The sequence below is a fragment of the Mchenga conophoros genome, linkage group LG15, assembly GCF_057382185.1.
Source record: "Mchenga conophoros isolate Kocher_MC1m ecotype Shallow Benthic linkage group LG15, M_conophoros_male_GT1.1, whole genome shotgun sequence".
In the NCBI taxonomy this organism is placed as follows: domain Eukaryota; kingdom Metazoa; phylum Chordata; class Actinopteri; order Cichliformes; family Cichlidae; genus Mchenga; species Mchenga conophoros.
The window spans coordinates 8,360,437-8,385,524 of NC_140540.1; the positions used below are offsets into that span (position 1 = coordinate 8,360,437).

At 40.7% G+C, this 25,088-nt stretch overlaps 1 protein-coding gene across 1 annotated transcript; it reads left to right on the forward strand.

Annotated features, from left to right (window-relative positions):
- On the forward strand, nt 1-25,088 carry ppp1r14c (protein phosphatase 1, regulatory (inhibitor) subunit 14C). Its single transcript, XM_085247275.1, has 4 exons — nt 1-343; nt 19,863-19,946; nt 20,877-20,909; nt 22,619-25,088. Exons 1-4 carry the CDS (start codon nt 110-112, stop codon nt 22,691-22,693), a joined length of 426 nt encoding a protein of 141 aa, XP_085103401.1. The 5' UTR covers nt 1-109; the 3' UTR covers nt 22,694-25,088.

Sequence of the window (25,088 nt, forward strand, 5' to 3'; positions counted from 1 at the left end):
GCTCCTCACCATTCTCCCGTCTGCCGTGCAGCACGCAGTCCCCACTCGGCACCGCAGTCCTCCCCTTCCATCCACACATTTCTTTAATAACACTCCTGCACATCTCGCTATGTCGGCCGCCAGCACCGAAACCAGTGCCCCTTTGCCCACCGCCGGCAGCCGCGTTTTCTTCCAAGGTGCGCCCGGAGTGGGCTGCGTGGGGTCCGGACCCATCAATGGGGAAGACACGGTCCAGAAGAAGCAGGGCAAAGTGACCGTGAAGTACGACAGGAAAGAGCTGCGGAAAAGACTTGTCCTGGAGGAGTGGATCATCGAGCAGCTCAGCGTGTTGTATGACTGTGAGGTAAGTCGAAAGAAACTCCAAAGCCGCACACGGTTGTGCGCTCTTGTCACCGAGACGGCTGGACAATGAACAGCCCTGGATGAAAAAAAGTGGCCCTGCATAGCTGCTTTGTTGTTCTTTGAGAGGTTGTGTTTTTAAATCTTATCTTTTTGTCGCCTTCAAAGGCGATTAATCGAAACCGCTTTATACATTTCTCCTGTTTGGTCGACTTTGCTTTTTATGTTCAGTTTCAGTGTTGATTAGGCAGAACTGCAGCAGCCGGACTACTCTATCACTTTAGATGGTTCACTGCGTTTACAAGAATGGCACCTGAATAAAGTACGTCCATGTTTCATCTGACCCCAAATATTTTAGCCGGTGTCTCTCTGTGCTCTGCCGCACTCATACCAGCTGGCTTGGAGATACAAAGCTGTGTGGTACTCATGTGTCATGTCCCGTGTAATTTTCTCCCTTGTTAAAGAGAAAGAGGGATGGCTGACTCCACGAGGCTGAGAGACCGGCGAGAGAGAAACCGCACGTTTGCGCTTTTTACGCACCAGCCGCGTTGGCCATGAACGACCGAGACGCGCTTTGTCTCATTATTCAGTGTGTGTCGAACGAGTAACCTCATCCTCACACGCCGCTGTGAGATCAGCCCATGTAACAGGCATCCATCCACCTCACGTGCATTTACCTCTCCATCCTCGAGAGCGAAACCTCACAGGCTCATGATGTGATGGTAGTTTTCTCCGCGAGCTGCGTGCGCAGACAGCACGCGCTGGAAACCAGTATTGTGGCAAATTTCTGCCACAATACTCGTTGTGGGGGACGAAAGGGGTGCAGAAAGAGAGCCGATCTATAAGTCATGTCCAAGTGAACAGAGCCAGGCCTGGGGGATGGGGGAAATAAGAAGGGCAGTGGGTTAAGGACGAGCTGATACCGTGACTTTCGTTAACAGCCAATCAGCTCCTCTGACTCTGATTCCCCCACACCTTCAAGCTGAAGGTCTCCACAACTATGCACACACATACAGCCTTACAGTATGCCTGTCGCCACAGACTCAGCCAATCAGAGACTAAATAGGGGTCTGCGAGCATGTATGCACATGTGCATGAATCAGGCAACACAGAGGAGCTGAATTTTATTTAAACATAAGGTACAGGTGTGGGGACATGAGTATGTCTCATGTCTGCAGTTGTAGATGCGCATGTGGTTGTTAATGAATGCAGAATGTTGACTCTAACAGTAAATCTGAGAGCAGTATGTGTGTGAATATGCAGAAAGGAAACTTTTGTTAAAATTACAGCAGGATGCTGAATGTCATAATGTCTTTTTCAGTAGTTTGTTCTTCTGCTATTTCTTTCCCACATTTAATGCATATAGACCTCATGCATGCCTTCTGCACATAGAAGTTCCTTAGTATGATTTATATAGCTGTCATTTTGTTTGCAAGCTTTCTGTTTTTTATGGTTCTGCTTTGGTTCATCCCTGGCTTTCTCAGAGTCTGCCTGAGAGCAGACTAGTTTCAATTTCAAAGCCATCCGAGCTCTTTGGCTGTGTGTCGGACTGTCATCAGCAGGTGTGCTTGATCTACACAGAGGTGACTGGAGTATTTGATGTTTGACGACGGCTGGAGTGCACTGGCCCAGCACCGATCTGTATTTTGGACTGTGATTTGCTTCATGCAAATGGATATTTAGATAAACAGGAAAACACAGTAGATCAAGCACGTACGCAAGCTCTCGTGATTTCCAGACAGAAAGAATTCAACACTTTTCTAAGAAAACACTGCTTTTGGTCGACTTCAGTTTAATGACAGAGTCCCTGCAGTGTAGATTTCAGCAAAGATATTCCCAGCAGCCTTACACCTCCTCATGTCATGTCTTTCACATGGCAAATGGGATAATATCACATGGTAATCCCCTGGCTCACTGGTGTTGTTGCCAGTCTGATGTCACACTGGATGCTGGAATGAGATCGGTGTTGTTGACTAGTGTTAGAAAGACACGGGCCTGATAATGAAATGAAACCAACACATCAATATTCTCCATTATTTTGACACAGTATCACTCTGCTGCATTGTTCAATGCTTTCTTTCACACAACACTGAAAAAAATATTCTTTTCCCTCATAAAGATGAAGCAGTTATTTTGCATAAGGTGGAACTGAAATAGATGAAATCCAAGGTTTATATATTCAAATAATTAATCATTGAGGAAAATCTGGGCTTAAATAGTTTTTTGTGTTTATGCGCATTCATGTTCATTTCATTCAGGCTCTTATGGCTTTGCTGCTGATGTTTGCTCAAATGACTGTAAGCATGAAGTCACACACACCCCCTTCATGCCTGTTAACACCTCAAGAGCAGGGCCCAAGATAGACCAAGGTGTGTATTTTGTGTTTGTGTGTGCACGGATGATAAATCGAAGTGGAGGCTACTGATTTGAGCGTGCTGGTCAAGCTGAAAGGTCAGCCACTATATCGGTTTCATGAGAAAACCTGATACTAGCAATCATCACAGAGGTGTGGGTATGCGTGTGCAAGTTTGTGTAGGCGGTGTGGTAATGTGGTGATACTGAATTGTAATGGACTGGAAGAAAGGTGAACTCAGAACAAATAAGATTATGTTTTTGGTGAGAATTTCACTTGTTCCCTGTAACTGTTGCCACAGTGCTTGCTTAGTAGCTGGAAGACAAATTGTTTAGAAAACAGTAAAGGGAGAAAATGTGTGTCATGGAAAACCTTGCCGTCTCATCAGAATTGAACTAAGTACTGATGATCCTCCAGCATGTCTAAGATCCAGCTACCAGCACCTCCAGGAGTGAACATATAAAGACATCCTTTGTTTAAGCAATAAAATGAAAATGTAAGCATTCATGGGAAACTTGTGCTGTAATAATATTGCAACTTTGATTTTATATTGATTAAATAAACCAGATATACATTTAGCCATGCAGGATGCCAAATTCTGATATGGAGAGGAGCTGGCTTGTTGATAGCTAAATGGTAAACTGAGCAGTACTTTTCTACTCTAACTGAGCACTCAAAGCACCTTTTATAAAATCTTCATTCAGCCAATCACGCACACAGCCTAGCCGGCAGGTGAACCACCGACCTTCCGATTGGAAGACGATCCTCTACCTCCCGAGTCACAGCTGCCCCTAGTTTTCACTCTTTTCCAGTCTCTCTGTATAAGTTACTCCGGTAGTGGCTGACAGGAGAGTATTACCGGACTTCTAAGGAGACAGGCGAATATTTTCTCTTATGTTGAAACCAACCTTTAATCTTAAAATGAACAAGATATCAAAATATCAAATTTGCCTTTTTGGCTTCATCTCATATATATATTTATTCCCTAAGCCTCTGTCTTTTTCCACCCCTCCCTCTCTCCCTCTGTGCCTCCTCTTTGGGTGAGAGGATAACAGAAGGTGAGTTCTGTCAGAGATGGATTCCCCTCTGCTCTCCCGGGACACGTTGCCTCTGTTCATTTTGGTGTTCAAAGGACAGGGAGGAGAAAAAGCAGAGAGAAAAAAAGCAGGAGGGGATGACCCAAAGAGGGAGAGGCGCTAGAAAGCTGAGGTCCTAAGTGCTCCCACTGCAGCTCTTAATATAGTGAAAGCCTTGACTATATTATAGGCTCATTGTAGTGCCCAAAGAAATCACTCACTGTTATATTACTTTATATGTGTAAAAGTATTAAAGCTTGAAGTGTTAATGGAACTGCTAACATGTAAGTTCACACTATGAAACACTTAACCCACAACCTCTCCTAGGGCTGCACCATTATTACGTAAATGATAATCATAGGTTTGTTTGTTTTTTAATCAATATTCAGTTTTTAGTCAAAATTATTCATTTATGCTAGCGACAAAAGTTTTTTTATTACAAAGTTGTGAAAACATAACCCTGCTTTCATATCCATTTTGTGTGACATTCCTGCAAATGCACAAATGCATCCAAATTAGCCCTCCTCACCCACCTAAAGTGAGTGCATCTCTTAGAAGTCAAAAAATAAGCAAAACACAAATAACCTAAAACAAAATCCAGTCAACATGGCACTGCTTCCTGTTAACTAAAGCATCTTTGCAGACAAATACAGTGTTTATTCACCTCTGGTAAGTGCATTTGTATTAAGCAAAATATAAAGTCTTTCATTCTATTCGGTGCCTCTACATAATAGATGTTAATAAAACTCAAAACAAAGACAGCTTTGAGACCCCTCTATAGCTCCCTGGCAATGTTTTGCATAGGAAATAACATGTGTTTTGTCCAGTAACTTGACCACTTTCCTGAAACCCTCGTTTCTCACAGTGCTTATTAGATTCACTTTGCATTGTTTCTCTTGGCCTTCATGCATTAATTACACTGCAGATGGTGGCGTCTTTTCACCCAGTCGAATAACTTAAGGGAAGATTATGGTTCAACAGCAGTTGAACCACAATCTTCCTGAAGGGGGCATGTGGTGTGGCTGGTGTGTTGGCCGCTCTTGCTGGTGCTGTTATTGGTCCATCAGCCAGAAGGGCAAATATAACATTATATGTAACATTCAAACAGCTGAAACCGAGTGTTAAAAACAGTGAACAGTCTCCACTGTAGTCACTGTGTGTTATTTTCATGCTGTTTCATGCATTTCTGGTGGTTCTGCTGTTGCTTCCTTCCCTGTTCCGGCCCACTTGTCAACCAAGCAGCATTTGACCGTCACACAGCCTCATCCATGTTGAGCAAAGTGCAGTTGGGATTTAGGAGCAGCAACTCTACAGCACTCTTTTATTGCTCCTTGGTTTACATCACTTGCCCAAAATCTAAAGTATTTCCAACAGCAGATGATAAGCTGCTTTGAGGGATTCAGCCTCTGCTGTGCCAAATATTCCAATTCTGTTGTATTTCTGTCCTCTAACATAGTACTCGACCAGACTTGTCAAAGAAACGTCAAGCTCCGTGGTGCAGGGAACAGCTGTGATTGGCTTGTGCGGGTTTATTTGCAGGACGCCAAAATCATGATTGAGATTCGATTAACTGTGTGATGCCGTAGCCTCTCCCACAGTCAGAGACTTGAGTAGACGCCGTTGGACTGCAGATTAACGCCGAGGTGATTAAAAGGCAGAGTTTGTCAGCACAGTGACGAGACCGTCTGTCTGAGAGCACCTGAGAGCAATCGATGAATGAGGAGAAGCTTTAGGCCTTTATTTGGTGTGTAAGAGAAGAAGAGAATAACCGAGACAAACAGATTGCTAGAGCAGTAAATATGTTGTTGGCTTGCGTACCAAGCTCAATGTGTGTGTTCTTCGGGGGGCGTATGCTGTAGAATAAGGGGAGAAAGACACTGTAATGCCCTACTTTTCCGTGGCTCAGCTTTAATAGAGCCCCACTCAATGAAGCTCATTCATGTGCACAGGCACAGACACTGCCAGCATACAACACTTGGCCCTGAGGCCTTGTGTGTGTTTATGTCTGCGTCCATGGGTGTGAATAAGGCCGTGTGGGCTTTTCGGGGCCATAATATCCATGGCTGAGCAGTCGGGGGTACTTTCCATGCATTGATAAGCATCAGGACACACACACATACACTCACAGGTCAGTGTACAGACGAAATGGAGCACGGACACTTGAGGAAGAAGCATTTTTGTTCTGGATAATACTAATGTTTCTATCTCCTGCTCCTTTTCTCATCACCACAATAACAGCGGTTGTTTAATTTCTACACTGTTTTGTGTAGGAGGGTCCCCAGGCGGCCTTTGTGTGCTTTGGTAGTGGACAGTGGAATCTGGATTCTGTCCCCCTAGCATCAACTTCCTGGCAGAAAAAAAGAACATCATTATCTCTCTCCGTCTGCATCATTATCCCCTCCTCCCTCTGCTTCTTCTGTGACCTTCTCTATAACATTTCTCGTTTGCCTTTTGTGCATGTGTGTATCTGTGTGTGTTTCCCCCCACATTGGGAAGCAGGAACAGTCATATACTATATCGTGCAAGCCTCGTGTGGTAGCTGCTGAGGAGAAGTAAGGAGTGCAATTCAAGCCAAGTCATTAGTGGCGTTCAATAGGTTTAGCAATACCATGCAGAGGGTGAACACGCATATCGGCATATACAAAGACAGGAGCATTATGTTACCACTGAAGTTACTGGATATACTGCATGTATACACAAACAGTTACCGGCACTAGTTTAACATTGTGGGTCTTTTATTTTCTGTTTTGCAAGCCTGTGAAAATGTGAATTCACCACCCACAGCAGTTGATGGATGTGATTCCCCTCAGTGATCAATCGAACAGGTCTCACTCTGATTGATGGCAGGATGCTGGCTGGGCTGCACTGCCTCATTATTCTGAAAACTGGTGATCTTTGCTACAACCTCTGGGTCTGTTTCACACCGATCAAATGTGCTTTTTAAAATCTGTGAAAGGTCGAGATTATACAAGAAGGTGGGTCTAAGAAGGAGGAAAAAGGGGACAAACCTGAATCCAGAATGACCCCCATTTAGTAAATCATTACTGCCAAGACTGGCAGACCCACTTGGTAGGAGATTTCACCGGTAAATTGGATAATTGTTTTACTGAGTGACCCTGATGTGTTTATGGATCTGGCGAGGAAGGTCGCTGTTGTGTTTACTTATCTTCCATTCAAATTACACGGGCAAAAATAGAAACCGATGGGGTCTGTGTCCAACCACGTGCTGGCGCATTTCGCATACCACCTGCAGACACATGCATGCGCTGCTAAACAAATCAGAGGTGTTGACAAGAAGGCCTTTTAGCAAGCAGCTAAACACCAGCTGTTGAAACAGTTATAAACACAGTGGCTGCAGAAAGGTATCAAATGTCTTTTTCAAAAGCAAAACTCAGCATGAAGGTTTTATTGCTTTTTTTTTTTTTTTTCTCTCCCTCTATAGTTTCCATCCTGGTGTAATTTCTCACTCTCATGTCAACTTCTGGTGCAGTCTGACCCCATCTGCTTTTTTGTTTTCCTCCGCCTCCTCATTTCTGTTATTTTTCTCACCAGGACTTATTCTACCATCTGTCTCTTAAGTCTCCTATTGATCCTAATCACACATGTCTACAAGTTGAAAGGTGGGACTGATACATCTGTACTATGGTAAAAGTTTATACGTGCCAGTACGTAATACAGCTGAAGTATATTGTGACCTAACCCAGGGAAGATGTGATTGACAAGCAAACAGAAAAAGCTAACAGGAAAAGAGGAGAAAAAGCAAGCAGTCTTCACCTGTTGTTACCAGGTCGAACAACCAGCACTGGCTTCACCCTGCCCAGGGCTGTGAAAATATATTTGCCCTCTTCCTGATTGCTTTCTTATTATTCACACTTACATGTTTCAGATCATCACACAAAGTTTGGGATTAGACAAAGATAACCAGAGTAAAAACAAAGTTTCATTTTTAATTGATGATATTTGTTTATTTGTTTATTTATAAGGAACCCCATTAGCTTCCACAACAGCGGTTGCTAATCCCAAACCATCAAATACAATCAAATAAAATGCTACACAATAAAGTGAATGCAAAATATCTGCATAATTTGGCTATTACATCCACAGTGAGGTTTCACAGTTGTGAAAATATGAACATATAAATATCAATAACACTGAGACAAAATACACAAATTTCCATTACAAATGACATTGCCCTCTTACAATATTTGCAATAATTCAAAGCTGTTTGAATAGGCTTTTAAGCTATTTTTGAAATTATAAATAGAATTATTCCACTTGAAAGATGCTCTAAATATAACAGAGTTTTTAAGTTGCTTTTAACTCGAGGAATTACTAAATTGCGGTTTGTTGAAAATCGTGTATTATGATTATGTTTTTCATCTGGATACTGCAATTGAGCAGAAAGAAAATGTGGTGTGTTAAACAGTATTGCTTTCTTTATAAATACAAGCAAGCCATAGTATAATTTAGCTTGCACAGGAAGCCAAGCTTGTGGGGATAGGTTAATTGGATAATCCAAATTGCCACTAGGTGTGAATGTGCGAGTGAATGTGAGTGTGAATGGTTGTCTGTCCCTATGTGTTAGCCCTGCGACAGACTGGCGACCTGTCCAGGGTGTACCCCGCCTTTTGCCCTATGACAGCTGGGATAGGCTCCAGCACCCCCCGTGACCCTGAAAAGGATAAGCAGAAGCGAATGGATGGATGGAGGAAGCCAAGAAAGTTTATCATGCATTTTATCTATATTTGTATAGTATTTGTATAGTACGAACACCTTAACACTAATCTGTCTGATATCATTTGTTAAGGGACAACAAGTTATCCAAGCTTACCAAAGCATGAATTTACTGTGATTAACCACATTTTTTTGAAAGTTAAGTTCAGTTTGAGTAGCCATACCCAGGACTGATTACTGGCAGACCTGTTGAATCAAGTAATCACTTAAATAGAACCTGTCTGACAAAGTGAAGGAGGCTAAGAGATCTCTGAGAAACAAAATCATTGATATCTGTCAGTCTGGACAGGATTACAAAGCCATTTCTAAGGCTTTAGAACTCCAAGGAATCACAGTGAGCACAAATGGAGAAAACTTTGAATTTGATTAACCTTCATGGGAGTGGCTGGCCTATCAAATTACTCTAAGAGCACAGTGATGACTCATCCAAGAGGTCACAAAAGAACCCAGAAGGACATTTAAAGAACTGCAGGCTTCACTCGCCTCCGTTGAGGTTAAAGTTCATGATTTAACAATAAGAAAGAGACTGGGAGAGTTCCAAGACAAAAATCACTAATGACCAAAAAGAACCCAAAGGCTAGTCTCACATTTGCCAAAAACAAAAACATCTTGATGATCCCAAAGAGTTTTGGGAAAATATTCTGTGGACTGATGAGACAAAAGTTAAGCTGTTTGGAAGGTTGGAGTCCTGTTACATCTGCTGTAAAACTAACACAGCAATTCATGAAAACAACATCATACCAACAGTGAAACATGGTGGTGGTAGTGTGATGGTCTAGGGCTGCTTTGTTGCTTCAGGACCTATAATCAGGTTTATCCCATTTTTTTTTTTGGTCTGCTTGCATGTTTTCCACATCTTTCCTCAACTCTGTCCTCACGGTACCTAGAGGTTGCCTTTCCTAGCAAAACATCTGTTCAAGACCTTAGTAGTGAAACCACCAACATCATAACTTCAGATATTAAATATGTGTACACATACACATATGAAGAATAAATGTGGACAAGGTGAAAATAAAGAGATCTGGAAATGACAAATGCCTCTTTTCCACTTGCACCTTCTGGGCTCGACACGACTCTACTCCATACTCATTTCAGTTGTTTTCCACAACGATTGACTACCACCTTATTGTGGGTGGGTTTGATACAGCAGCGCTTCCTGTCTTGTGATGTCGTTTGTATGCGACACAAACACAAAACAACAATGGAGGACATCAGGCGATGGTGTATCTGCTGCTAAACTGATGGTAAACATCTGCACCGTATCACTGGACCTCAGTGTTGGTGTATATGTAGCTATTTCCTAGTTGCTGGGTTTCAGAGTTGAGTTGCTTTCATGACTCATCCAGTGATGTCACTCCCTGACGATGATTGGCATGCAGTCTATTGACATCACATTTTCAGCTCGTTTGGAACCCCCAACTGAGTAGGTACTAAAAAAGTACCTGGTACCAGGTACTACCACCTAATGGAAAACCCCAGTCGAGTAGAGCCAAGTAGATACTAGTGGAAAAGAGGCTAAATGTCTTCAGGTTATTAACTTGAATTAGACTGCTTACAAATGTAGCCATTGAATCCCAACATGTAGTGGTACAAGAAGAAAAATGACAAATACAAGGCATCTCAGTCCTAGTTTAGTAGTGGTGTAATTTCCATTTTACTAAGCTTGAGCTTTGAACCCAAACACTGATCAAAGATGATCATTAAAAGAAGAGACTAAGGAGAACCAGCTGCAAAATGTGCAACCAGCAATGGGGAAACGGAAAGCTGCTGAGACCATGAAAAGAAAAGGCGTTGACTTGTCACACGCGCACACTGATGTTCTTGTCTTCCTATGACATCTCCTCCCATCCCAAGATGATCCAGTTAATCAGTGGTTTCTTTGTAAGCAGGCCAAATCAATTCATAATCTGGCTATATGTAAACACTGACTCAGTTTATCTGGTTGGCACAGTGAGAAGATGCAAAATACCGTCGTCATTCGCACGTGTCTGAGAAAAGGAAATATGCAGAAAAGGAAGACTGTTGTTTTGACTCTCAAAGTCATGGGCGTGTGCTCATATATGGGCGTGTGGCTTGTCTACCTTTGCATGTGCTGCATGACATTGCACATTTGAAAGCAGTTAATGCAACTGAAAAACAAGCACTAGAGATGAAAGAAAATTAGAACAAAGAGGGTGTATTATTTTTATCAGTTCTTAACCCTATGTTATTATACTCCCCAAATAGCTGGCCAATATGCAACATGGCTGCTTCTGCCCCTGGTGCTCATGATGTTTTACATCCAGAATGACTGAAAGTGCTCATTTACACTCAGGGCAAAGGTCCAAATGGGTCCCAGCTGTTGACCCATTAGCCTCAGGAAGAAACTGTCTGCCTGATAAATACAGTAAAATAAATCCTGTGCAGGATCACAAAACTGTGAAATAAAGTCACAAAACCGGCACTGGCATTTTCATGCTTGACAGTCTACTGTAATTTTTACTCTCTTTTTTAAAATCAGGATTTAAAGCAAAGGGGAGGAAGGGTGATGTTAAGTATTTTGATTTTGTATAGCAATAGGGTAAAAAGGCTTGTGTGTCAGCTGATGCTGTAAGTATTTTGGGCTATTGAAGAAGAGACTGTGCAAGGTAGAAGACCTAAAGGCTCTTGACAAAACATTAAAAGTATATATTTTTTTCTGTGTAACTACCTCTGATGTTTGGGAACACCTAGACTTTAGTGATGACATCATGCTGGTATCCCTGTCTTTTGCAGATGATGTTATCTTTTGAGCTATAATGGAGATTATCTATGTATCAGCCATGTAGATGGATAAGCACCTACATCTCTAAAGGAGGATTCAAGGCATAGGTAGTTATTAACCTTAAGTGCATAGCCTCTGGAAAGGATCTTAAACTCTTATATAAGCACAGGTTGGTATGGAAAGCTGAGGTTAAATGTCGCCTCTTTCTCCCTGTCACCGGGTATTTTAATGTCTCTGGCTTTCACTTATAAGTGATTCAAATGGCCCATTTGGCATTAAAAGAGCAACAAGCATTTGAGAATACTAAATCCTAACATGGTTTTATTTATTTATTTATTTTTAATTGTGCTTTATCAGCCTAATGTACTCATACGCCAACCATATTCCATGACCTCAAACACATAGGTAATGATTACAGTCCAAGAGGGGGGATAACTTCAAATATGATGTATTTGACCTAACACTGGCAGCGTAACGAGTTTCCAGATTTGTCTCTTTGGTGTCATTAAAAAAATAATAATTTAGCAAAAGATCCTCATTGATGAAGCTACCTCAGTATATCAGTCACATGACTTGCAAACATTTAGAAAAAGCCCAAACAAACCAACAAAACTGCCGATTTGTAAGGCTAATTTCTCAACTGATAAAAAATATAGGTGAGAGTTTGAGAAATGTGGAGAATGGTCCATGGCAAAGTTATCCATCAGGCTTTGTTTGCAAAGTTAGAGCAAAATGTAGCAATGTCACAAACAGTGGTGTTACCAGTCATGGTACCAACCTATTCATGTATGCATGTATATATGTCTGCATGTACTTCATCTCCTCCTCAACAGTTGAGCCAATCTGAATGAAACTTTCTACAAACGTAGTCACACTTATAGTGATTATTAACATCTATATGTATATATATTAAAAAAAGATTTATTAGAAATACAAATTCTCCTGGTTTTCCTATGTATTATGTTCATCTTCATGACATGCAATGCAATGTTACGTTGTCCATTTGTATTTGTTCATTGCCCGTGCCTAACGTAAAGGTCACCAAAATTTGCATCCACGACAGAATTTTGAGATTGTTTGAGAAAAAGCAATGCCCACCTGGCTAAAGCCAGTAGTATATATATATATATAAAAGTGTATATAACTCCAGTGTAAATCATAGAATCATATGGCATGATGCAGCTACACAGAATACAAAATTAGAGCAATTACCTTAAAGACTATGGGTGGGGGACTAGTTCTTCCAAACTGCAAAGGTATTGATGTATTAATTGATAGAGAGTGATATGTGGAAACTCAAAGGGAGAGACCATTTATGACACAGAAAAAAAGAAATCAGAGGAGACTCAGCATAACAGGGCAAGGACATGGCTTCAACATCAAGTTTTGGCCATGGAGATAAAAGCTACTACAACACCAAAGTGGAGAAACATCAGGGGGAGAATGATTAGGACATTTACATCACAACGAGATTCTTAAATTTAGTATGCACGATCATCTGTTATTTTTAACTGAAAAGTTCCTTTGAGTATAATTCCTCCCCACAAGCTTATTTCTCTGACAGTTCTCCTCTCTGATATACTGTGTCCTCCGGAGTACAGCTGAATCAGCGTGGGAAAGAGCTTTTGCTGCAGTAGCTAACTTCACCCAGCGAAGTCACATAATCTATGCTGTATGGTTTCAGCAAATTGCATCGCTGGAGGGCAAGAAGAAGGTGCTGGGAGGTGGGGGTGAGTTAGGAAGCGAGGGATGCAGGAACGGAGGAGAAGCCGGCCTTTATTGGTTACTGTTCCAAGTAACTTTTTGCTTTCCCCATGCATTGAAAGAAAATCCTTGTATTTAGTTGTTTTACTTCTCTCCCGTCCCTGTTTTCCTTATGTTTCCTGTCCTATCCCTGCCCTGTGATTCTTTGCATTCTTTGTCACACTGTAGTGTCTCTTACTCGGTTTAACGCGGTCTCTGAAGATGAATTCATCCCACCTTGAGCTCTTGCTCGCTTTGATGTGACAGCGCTCGGCAGCAAAGAGAGGAAGAAAGCTGAGCTGTGAGGTTTTAGTGTTGCGCAATCCTCCTCTTCCTTGCATTCTGCATCATCATCATCACAAGTGACCCACTTATCTGTGCGCTCCCCATCTCCCTGTATCTTATTATCGGCTCTTATATATTGTAATTAGCAGTCTCGTACATGGTCTCTTTTGTTTCTTTTCACATTTTTCCTGCCTTTTCCCCCCTTTCTTTCATCTCTGCGTGGTTGCTAATTTAACACAGGCCTACATTCCTTGTGTTTGTATTTGTATTTTCTTTTTATTTGTCAGGGAAAATTTACAAAGCCATTAGTCTCCTAAGAGAAGAGATGTACTGTACCAGATTTAGAGGCAAGCTAATTTCCATCCACATTCTCTGGGTCAGACAACAATAAAACAATGTAATGACATCATCAAGAAAGAAATGATACTCATACCAATGAAACAAACAAGTGCATTTGTTATTTCACTGGTCTAACGTTTGCTTATTCTTCTTCTCTGTTCTTCTCTTTAGACATGTCTCCTTGTTTACAATACAGGGTGAAGGTTTTAGCATCTCTGCACGATTAAAACTCTTCCTACGTTCTTCCTTTCCCACCAGCTCTTCCTGTCAGTCTCTGTTATAAGCACTGCATCACATGCATACAGAGCAGTGATTAAAGAAGAGGCGGTGGTATTATCTTATTTACTACATAACTCCTCTTTCAATCCAGTTGAGCCCGTGTTTGTGTGGTTAATATCGGCTAACACATGAGAGGGATCAGTCAATGTCAGCCACCTTTTTTGCACGTGTTACCCACTGAGGGTGGAGACTGAACGTTGTTGAGCTCTTTGTACTGCAGCAGATCTATGTCTCTCTCTCTTTCTTTTACACACACATGCACACTGAGGATTATGATCCTCCAGGTAAAGTGTCTTTTTGCGATGATGCAACAGCACTATAATAATCAGTGGCACCATTTTATCATAACGCCACGCTTGAATTTAAGCTAGCAAGCAGGAAGCCATAAAAATAAGCATAAAGATCCAGACCTGCAACGTGAGGTTTCATGTGGCCCAAGGGGTAGCAGATCTTGCACTCCAGCTGCTAAGTTCCTCTGTGAGCGTGTTTGCTGCTGGCTGTGTAAATATCTTTGAGTGCTCATCGTCTGTGAGTTTGACTCTGTTTTACCTTAGAATATTTCCATTTCAGAGAAGCCTATGCTTGAAAATACTCTCAGCTGTTATCCATTATCAGTTGCCACTACACATAAAGACTTGACTGAAGTGTTTAATGAGGCAGCTGAACCACACTGTCAATCTGTGATAACAGGACCGAACAGAAAGTCAAATCAAACTGACCAGGAGGATATGCATATCCTGCAAGAGTGGTCTGCTGAATCACACCAGGATACATTAACATGTCTTCCTTTTGCTTTATTGCAGAGTCGTGGCAGATCATGTGTTGTTTCTTGGATGAACTGAAAGCAACCTTACTGAGACATTACCTGGCTCAGCTGAAAAACTCACGAAAGGTCATGTGCTACTCCTCAAACAGAATATTTCTAAAGTGAAACAACATTCGATCGCGGTTTCATGTGACTCGTTAATTATGTCTTCAAGTAGGATTTGCTTCTGTCCAATGTAACTGGTAGATCTAGTTCATAAAAGTGGGCCATGAATAGGAATAATTATGAATCACTTGGCTGAGTGAAGCGATCGCCCGTAACAGAGTTTAACTCTTTGTTCGCAGAAAACGTTTGAGTAGTCTGAATAGAGTTTGCGTTGAGTCACGGGGTTGGGCCGCTTACATTAGCTTTGATTCACCTCATTGCGGATGAAGCAGACTGAAAACGCTGCTGGCTGTTTAGCTGTCGGTGAATATGAGTCTGGCAGACATGCATGCCTCACTTCGTCTGCATCTCTGCACGCAGCAAACACACACAGGCTGGCAGTGTTGCTCTCCGCTTCTCTCTCGGCCTCTGTTTTGCCTGCTGGCTCTCACACGTCGTCTTCACAGAGTTGCCTTCATTACAACAAACACTGCTCCTTGTTATCTGTTTTTGCGCACACCATCCTCTTCGCACAAACTCTCGCTCTCTTTTTCTAGTCATCTTTATATCTCCCTTCTGCATATGCAAACAAAAACCAGCCGTCATCTGTGAAAAATGCTGAATCTAGGCCTCTTGTGCATAAACAGGCGTTCACAGTTTCACAGCACTTACCATTTTTTCACATTTCTGTTTGTTTTGTGGCTGCCTGTCACTCTCTGCCATTGTGCCTTTTGTCATTTTGTATGCTGGTTAAATGGAAAATTATATTCCCGGTAGCAGCAGGTGTGACCTTAGCCATTTTAGGCTCGCGATCATCTAGCAGGACAACATCTTCAATGTGTGTGTTAGGTGTGAGAGCGTGTTTTTTCCATTCTCACCATCTACACAGTGTGTTTAATACACTTAGGGACTGTAATGCGAAGCCCAGTGGTGAGTGATTCCCTGTAGAAGATTGATGGTAGCAAAAACCGGCGTGGGTGCATGTGCGCGTTTGTAGGAGCCGGGATTTTGTTGGCGATAGCCTGCAGTCACGCCTGGCGAGCAGGCCGTGTTTTTAGTCATCACCAATCACAGTGACAGGGGGTGACGGAGTGCCTGCTGACAAGTGGAATATTCAGGGACACACACACAAACCCACACGGAGCATTCAGGGTGAAGCGAGTGATTGATAGCTTGGCACACAGGCAGGCAGACAGACTTGTCCTTTGCCCTCAAACATCTTAAGAAGTAGGTCAGTCTGCTAAATTTATGATCCTGACACGTTTTCACTTTCACATTGTTACTCATTCGAATTCATGCTTTCATGTTTATTATTAGGTTAAACCAGCAAATCACAGTACACAAACTCATCGACACTGACCGAGGCCATGATCTCTGCACTCCACTCACACGTCTGAATTTGCAGGTAGCTGCTGTGAGGTGTAAACAACATGACCTTCCAAGGAAGGAGGCATGTTTGATGATTTGAACTTTTAGGTTTTGTCTCCACTAAGGCTATGAAACCCAGCCTTTGTCTAAAATTTTTAGAGACAACAGCAAGAATATTTTTATATTGAACAGTCTAAGATTTCCTTAAGGACCAGCTGAGCAGAGTTTTTTGTCACCTATTTTCAGCTTTAAAAAAAATGCAAAATGTAGAGGAAGCCTGGCACTGAACGGTTTGACCTCTCTTATATGCTTATATTGTAAATACTTAATTTCTCTTTTTAAGATTTATAAATAAATCACTGTAATATAACATCGCTGTAATCTCATCTTTGAAATCAGCTGGCTAATATCATGTGGTTCCCCTTAATACAGCTGCTAAATCTGTGGGAACATGGGTGCGATTCCTGGAATTCTGGCACCCTGATGCTGCCGGGTTTGCCGGTTTGGGCCTCAATAATGGTGCAGTTAAGGAAAACAGTGGTTGGAGATTTTGGTACTAGTAAAATTATTGCAACTTTGTGCAGTGATTTTGAAATCTTGTTGCCTTTTGAAGTGGTTGTTTGAAAGGTGGGGGCCAACCCTGCCACCACATGCAGAGAGTTTCTGTCTTCAAGGCAACTTTGGTTCACCAAGATGGTGATAAAACAGCAATAAGATGGAATCAGTCTGGTATCATTTGGGGTCAAAAGGGCAATTACATGAGAATTTGTTTGTGACAATACGCCAACTAACTGTGGTAACTCAGCAAAAATCACAAATCTGTTGCTCAAAGGTATTTATTCTGGATCAGGATGTCAGTTTCCTTGCAGCTTTATCCCTACTGGGGATAAAAATAATTTAGTTTGGACATGCACATGTACACCACAGCTGGGGAAATTCCACACAATTAACACAACATATGCGTTACTTTGCAGCCGGTTGCAGCCTGACTCCAACTGATTCCTCAAATCTCTCTGCATTTCTAAATAAGACTGGTTATTTGCAAATCTGTCTGGGAGTGATTGCAGTGAGTCTGACGCAAGCTGCCATTGTTTGAAGACAGGCTGACTCGTGCACCAGGAGACTCGTGCAATAACAATTAAGTGCAGTTATGAAGAATTAGACAATGAGCGAATGAGAGTGATGTGACCATTTAGTCTACTGCAGAAAAATTATCACTAGACAACCATTACTTTTTTGTTTTTCCAATGAGCAGTTTTTGCTTTTTAGGAGTGCCCTCATCAGGAGAGGTGAGTTCAAACTTCAACAATGTTTTTAAAGTTTCCTAAGAGAACATTCAATAATCAGTTTTAAAGAAATATTTGATTACCAAACCAAATCGTGTGAATTTCACCAGTCAGTTACTTCCACTCTAGCTAAGAATGCTGCATTGCAGATTTAGGAAATAATCATTTTACACAAATAAGTATTCTGATCTTGAGGTTTCAAGCAAACATCAGTGCTTGTGCTTAGCAGGACAACACACACAATAACATTACCATCATTTCACCACCTCACATTAACTCAATTTTCTCACTTTTTTTTCCCTCTTCATCTAAATCAATTTATCCTTCCACTCCGCAGTCTGAAAAAGCTCATCTCCTCTGATGATTAGCATTTTTTACACAACCTCTGTTCTGTGGTTCCACCACATACACACTCATATGCTAATAGGTGGCAGGCTTTGACATATTCTGACCCTTTCCCGGCTTTGCTACCTTTCTTCTCAGTTTCCTCAACGAGTGAGGATTTCAGAGCGAGACCCTCACGCTAAGACGTTTCAGAGAAAGAGGTGCTTAAAATGCAGGTTGTGTAAATGCCTGTCAGGAGTAAGGATCGAGGTGGGGTAGCCTTGTTTTTGTGTGTGTGTCTACGTGTGTGTGTGAATGTCAAGTGTGTTTGAGATGAAATATAGATGAAATATGATCAAGCCTGTTTAAGATGTGGTAGAATTTTTTTTGACTGTGTAAATGGGTGCTATGATGGGATGTTTGTGTATATGTTGCCTAACTAAAACAAGAACACGCAATACATTTGCACTAGTTCATCAGTAGTCAAATGTGTGCATATTGCAGCACATTTGTCTCTTGGAATGTACATTTTGTCTTGCAGGCTACTTTCAAAGGTATAACTGTAATCTAATTTCATTCTGTGCATATCGAAACACCCACGCAAAACTGAGCAGTGACTGAGCTTTAATGCTGAGAGCTAAAATCAAGCCATCCTTCCATCTTCCTGTCCCTGTGTCTAAATACCAGTGCATGCTCGAGGCTTCACCTTACACAAGAGTCCTCTGGGAGGCTTACACAAACACGCGTGCAACTAAAGAACTAGTCGCTTTTATTAATTTTAGTTTACTGCAAAAATAATGATAGATATCATCCTACAATTTTTATGGAGGACTACTAAGGAATGTTGTTTAGTATGCATTAGATGAGAAAGGCATTAAGGCTGCAAGTCACATTCACTTAAAACCATGGGTTTGATAATAGAGCCTGAGCCAGGCTCATGTGAATGTATCATAGCATTATAGCCTTCCAGTGTGATGTGTAGTACAGTAATATAGTACAAAAGAAAATAAAGATGTTTTCAGTGAACCTTCACCAAGACTGTTCAATAAAGTGGTAAAAAAAAAAAAAAGAGCACTGATATCCTATAAGTTCATCATATAGCTGTCTCTTAAATTTTATGGCCGGTAAAGACTTAATTTACAAAGAAATAAATTATTAACATACAAATAGTTCAGTAGGTAAGGGTTGGCAAAATCTTGAAATCTGAAAGCCATGGAGATTTGGGTGTTGAGTTTCCATATAAGTGACAAAAAGTTAACACTTGGCAGTTGATAGAAGGTGATTGGGGGTATATTTTAATGAACATGTAGTAGATAAAGATTCTTAGTCTTTTATTTATGTATTTATTTATTTATTTTTAATTAATGTGCAAATGCCCAAAATATTAATCCAGTATCAACAGTGTCTTTGTTGATGCTAGAGAAAGAGCATAGATTTGGTAAATGGAAGAGAAAACACTAATTACCGGTTTAAGACACAAAGTCTTTCCTGTGCAAAAGAGTGCAGTGACCTACATGAGCGTTGGCATTAGATGTAAATTATAGGGAATAATCTGAAATGGAAATTGTATATATTCTAGGGATGGTGGAGTGGTATAGTCACAGATTGTTGCAATTAATATGGCTGTTGATAAAGGCCACTGCTTGTATATACATGGACACTTTGGCTTCAAAACCCAAAAGGAAGAATTTGGATGATACATCATGCGGTAGCTGGGAGGAACAGTTTGATCCTCCCTGCGCCGTCCGTGGGTAAATAAAATGAACCAGTGAAACAGCGGACCTTTGAAGTGGCACTGAGCTGAAAACAGCCTTTAACCACTAAATGGACCAACCCACAGTAAAATGACATTTCCATATGATGCCTGTTCCAAAAAGCTAAATGCTAAATATGCTCAGCTTGTTTGCAGCTTGAAGTTCAGAGGCTCAGACACACTGTTTGTATAAACTGTGTATAATAAGTGTATAATATTCTTGTTTTCCGTTTTAATTTCTTATTTACTCCTTCACATATTTATGTGCTCGTCTTCCACAAGTTCCTCTGCTTGAGCTGCTCAGTAAACCAGAGTGTCTTTGTGTTCCAGGAGGAGGAGATGCCCGAGGTAGAGATAGATATCGATGACCTGCTGGAGGTCAACAGTGATGACGAGAGAGCCAGCAAACTGCAGGTATGTTCTTTGGGCTGCATTTGTAAGTCCTCAGAAAATACATTGTAATCTCATATAGGAGATGAAATAAGGCGAAATAAGGTAAGTGGGGTTATCAGGTAAAATGGGACATTTATGGTTCATGCATCTCATCTATGGTATATATTGTATATATCTTAGCTATAAATACATACAAATATACACTAACATGTACACATGAACACAGTTGTACATGTATACGTTAGAGGGTAAAAGAGGTGTGTTGATATTGAAGTAATAGATATTGGCGTCAAACTAGTTATCACTAGTCTGACACTGAAGAATGTCAGACTAGTCATTGTAGACAATGTTTCAATGTAGACAAGAGAAATGAACAAAGAGAAGCAAAGAGGATCAGAAAGTAACAGAAATGTGATAGAAAGGATGTTTTCGAGGGAGGCTATATACATATATATATATATATATATATATATATGTATGACTGGCCCATTTTTTGGCAGTCAGTCGGCCCATTTTACCTGAACAATGTCAAAACTATGGGACAGCCCAAATTTCAAAACAGTAAAATTCTATTATACCAATCCAACACAGTTAAATGTCATACACAGGGTTTTTTTTTTTTTCTTAGTGTCCGAAGTGATTAACCAGAAATTGTCCCAGGTTACCTGAGTTCACCCTAGTTGTTCCATAATGGAAACACTCACCTTAAAGTCAAATTTTCCATGTGACTGCTTTGTATGGTATCCTGTTTCTGTTGGCTCTACTGTATGGTGGACCTGTCCTCAAAGACAGACTGATGTCAAACATACATAATCATCAGTCTTTATGTTGTCTGAATACATTACCGCGGTTTTCCATATCAACAAAAGCTAACCAACCAATCCAACACAGACAGTGCTGGGAAATGTCCCTAAACAACTCTCTGTTTTTCCTTTACCAATTTCTACACAGGAATCATTAATAGACTGCTACAAACCAACAGAGGTAAGTCTTCCGGTGAAGCTCTCTTTTCCATGTCCACTGCTTGAGATCAGTGACCTGAAATTATTGATCCGCACATGCAGTATTGAATTTGTAAAGTCACATTTTCATGCTACTGTCACCCTGACCTGAATGAAACAAGTGTTAGATGGGCCCATAAGCTACACAGAACACATACAAGCACACACAATTTAACTTTGTTCACACTGGCGCTTGTTTTTGAGTGTGCGAATGGGTGTGTGCGGGTAAGCTTTCAAGTATCTGGGTTGGGGGAGTTAGGGTTAAGCTATTTTGGTGATTAAAGGTGGTGCAGAACAATCACATTACCTCTACATACGGCCATGTTGCCCAACATGGACTGCCCATCTGTCATCTGTGACTGTTTGCATGTGTTTGTGCGTGGCATTAGGTCAGCCTGTTGAAAAAATGTCAAGGTCACTGGCATCTGAGATAACAGCAACGTTCAGCCAGGTTGACAGCTGCTGATACGTGTCACTCCTACACATCCGTACTCGCACACGCGCGCACACACACACACAGATTGTAATCCCTCGAGTCTGGAGTAGCCCAGATGCCATTTTGAACACAATCCCACATAGATGACATGGACTAAGGACAGTGAAAAGCAGAGGCAATGGAGAGAGAAGGTGAATTGTGACAATTGGAAGCAAATGATGAAGAAAGGATGAAAGTAAAAGAAAGAGAGCACTGTTGGTGAGAGAATGACAGGGGATGAAAGAAGCTGTTACAAATGGTGAAGGATAGATGAGACCTCTAGATCAAGGAGGAGGAAAAGAAGAGAGTGACAAGAGGAGGGAGGTATCAGTAATTAGGGCACGATAAGTGTCACCTCTGTTACAATTGTGAGGTTTATATTTCAGCACCATCGCAGACTTTTATAGAGCCATTAGATCAAGATGAGGAATCTTTTTCTTCCATCCTTTTCTGACTTATTGCCTCATAAACTGGCATTTCTTTTTTGTGACTTAAAAAGCAATACCCATATGACTGGGGTTGGCCAGTGTTTGTTTTCTGTTTGGTACAAATTCTTTTTTTCCTTTCCTACAGTACTACGCTTAAGACTCTAGCCACCACTCATTTTTTATGTTTCGGTGCCAATAAACCAGATTTCCTTGTAATTAAAGTGGTCTTGAACAACAGTACTTCAGGCTTTCTGAAGGTCTTTCAAAGTTTTCCTGTTGCTTTTTCACTTATTTTTAGTCCAGTCATTATACCTGACTATTTTCAAAGGAATGTTTTTGGTTTGCTTTTGCTGAACACAGACCTATGAATCATCTAAGCATAAAAAAAGCACCAATTCAAGGAATGAATCACTGTTGTGTTTACACATAACAAATAACTTTGCAATTACCTGTTACAATTTTTAATTGTATCTTTAGGAACTGTGTTATTAGGTCATTCGGCAGAGTAAATATGGTTGTGTGTATAACCTGTTTTCTGTCAGTTGTATATTTATTAAGCCATTAGACAAAGGATTCAGGATTCAGCCTGCAAAATCAAACAGAAACTAAAGAAATGTTATAGATTTGAATTATGGCCTTCTGATGCAAATCTCATTTGATAATTGCTTAAGCTCGATTTGTGTGTGTGTGTGTGTGTGTGTGTGTGTGTGTGTGTGTGTGTGTGTGTGTGTGTGTGTGTGTGTGTGTGTGTGTGTCTGTTTAAATCATTTTTTCCTCTTCTCCCTACAGAACTTTGTCCGTGAGCTCCTCGCAAGGATAAGGGGAATGAGAAAACTTAGCGCTCCAACCAAGAAGGGCCTATAATGGCTCAACCATCAATCAGCCATAAACTCCGTCATCTCCTACTTAGCCCGCCATACATGGACTGTCATTAAACAGAATAATTTATCAAAACATCAGTAACTGTTCTGCAAACATCTGCTGTATAATCCATGAATATAGCACTAGTCATTCTTTTCACGATCACAATAACAAGGTGTATTATAATATTTGACTGTTGAAAGGTACATAAGTAAAGCAGAGCCAAAATGTTTAAATAGTCACAATATCTGGAATGTGCCAGAACTGCAACTGTGCTTTAATACAAACACCACCTAACTTCATGTGTCAGAGCCATGTAAGCTTTTTAAACCACTCCTACAAACCAAACAGCCATACAGAATAAAACGCCAACAAAAACTTTAAAAGAGGTGGTAAAAATAGTTGCAGTAGGTGTGAAATTAGCTGTAGCACTATTTAAACACAGTGCTTCTTGATCTTTTTTTTTTCTTGTCCTATTTTTACGGAGGTTTTTTGCTGTTGCGTCTTTCTTTTTTTTTTTCTAAAGTACTGTATGTTGCCATTTCTTGTTCACGTGATTGAAATGTGGTCTTCGAGAGTTTGAGTTCTTGTCACCCTCTTTATCCCTACTCCATTATTGCTTGCAAATGTAAGGGAGCTCTGTGGTCTTGTGTCAAGTTCATTTAAAAGCACAACACATTAATACATTAATCCCGTCGTCTTTTGTGATGTGTAAATTCTGGAAAGAGTGGGAACGTTTTATCAAGCAGTGCTAAAATCATATCAAGATTTTCTTTTTTCCTTTTTTTGTTACCCAGTCTCCTAGTATACTTTTCACCACAGCAAGGCATGATGGGTGTTGCAGCTCTCTGTATGAGACTACAAAAACCTGTATGATTGGCAGCCTTTTGCTCGTCATTGTACATGTTCATGATCTCCCTTATTGGAATACATATCAGTTGGTAGTTTAGATTCAAGCTCAGCACCCAAACACTGTAGTCGTTTTTACACCCGGTTCACTTAATTCTGCTAACTTGTCTCTGTAATAGCGGTTGATGTTGCCTTTAAGGACATTCAGGATCAGTCCACTTTTTACTCAGCACTGAACTTAAACTACTGACGACTTGAAAGCGTAAGAACAGTGGCATAAGAACCCCGGAGGACTTGACACTTTAACTTGCCGACAGAAGGTGTGCCAAAACTGGGATCCTAAAATGTCAAACATCATGGAGGCATTAGTCTGCCGCAGCTCCTACTACAGAGATATCTTTGGGTGGGCTCAGAAGTTTTAGTAATTCTTTTCATGTTGCAGGAAAACTGTGTTACAACTGAATATAAGCAGGTTTAAGAGGTGGATTTGTTTTGTTGCTAGTAAATTTCCCTTCAGCAACACACTGAAAAATCTCTGGTACAATCACGAATCCCTTACAGGGTTGTGCCCAGTTTCATTTTGGAATAATTAATCGTATAAAAAAGGAAGGTGCAGACTAAAACCTGCAGTTTGATATAAAGTATAAACCCACAGCTGCCAAAGACAAAAGCAGGGCAATGTTTTAGTTTAACATAACACTTGCAAAGCACCCTCTTGCATGCTAACAACAGAGACAAGGTATTGATGAAGAGTATATTATAGACCTATAATCAAGCAAAAATTAAAAAAAAACAAAACTTTTTTGACATAGCTACCATGTATGACTTTGTAAAACCTTTTGTGTTGAGACAACGTGACGTCACGTTGGAGATAATCCAGGAAATTTTAAAAAATGGTGCTGTTTTTGATGTTCTTCCCAGACTTTGGTTAAGTTATAAAAGGCGTTTTCACTGTTGACTGGTGACTGAGAAATGTGTCTGCAAGAAGTCTGTCTCTCTTGACTGATGGAGTGGATGCTCCAGAGTTGCATCTTCTATTTCTCTGTCTGAACTGGGTTGGATACGTGTCATCACTCTAAGCTAGCAATGGTGAGTTTTTCTGGCTCGGTGAATTTGGAGGAAAACCATGAAGATGGAGACATTACGGGCTACTGAGATTCATATCAAGGTACTCTATAGGATTTTCTGTCAAGAAATACTTCAGGGGCAAGTGGCAGATATTTTATTATTTATGGGATTTCATGTGGAGAGTATTTTGAAAGTGTCCATATATAGAAAGCTCTATGTTTGCATGTGTTTTTAAAGTAGCATGTTGAGGGGAACATTTTCTTGGCCTAAAGGTTTTTATTTCACAAAGTAAAACACTTTCCTTTTTTATACCTTTATTATTATTATTATTATTATTATTATTATGATACAAAAATGTTATTCAGTTGCAGTTTTGTTCTGTACATCAACAATAAGCTTTCTTCTTTTTAAAATGTAATGTGGTGTGGTTTGTTTTTGCCGATAATAAAAATGCAGAATGACTCTGTACTGTTTAAGAAAA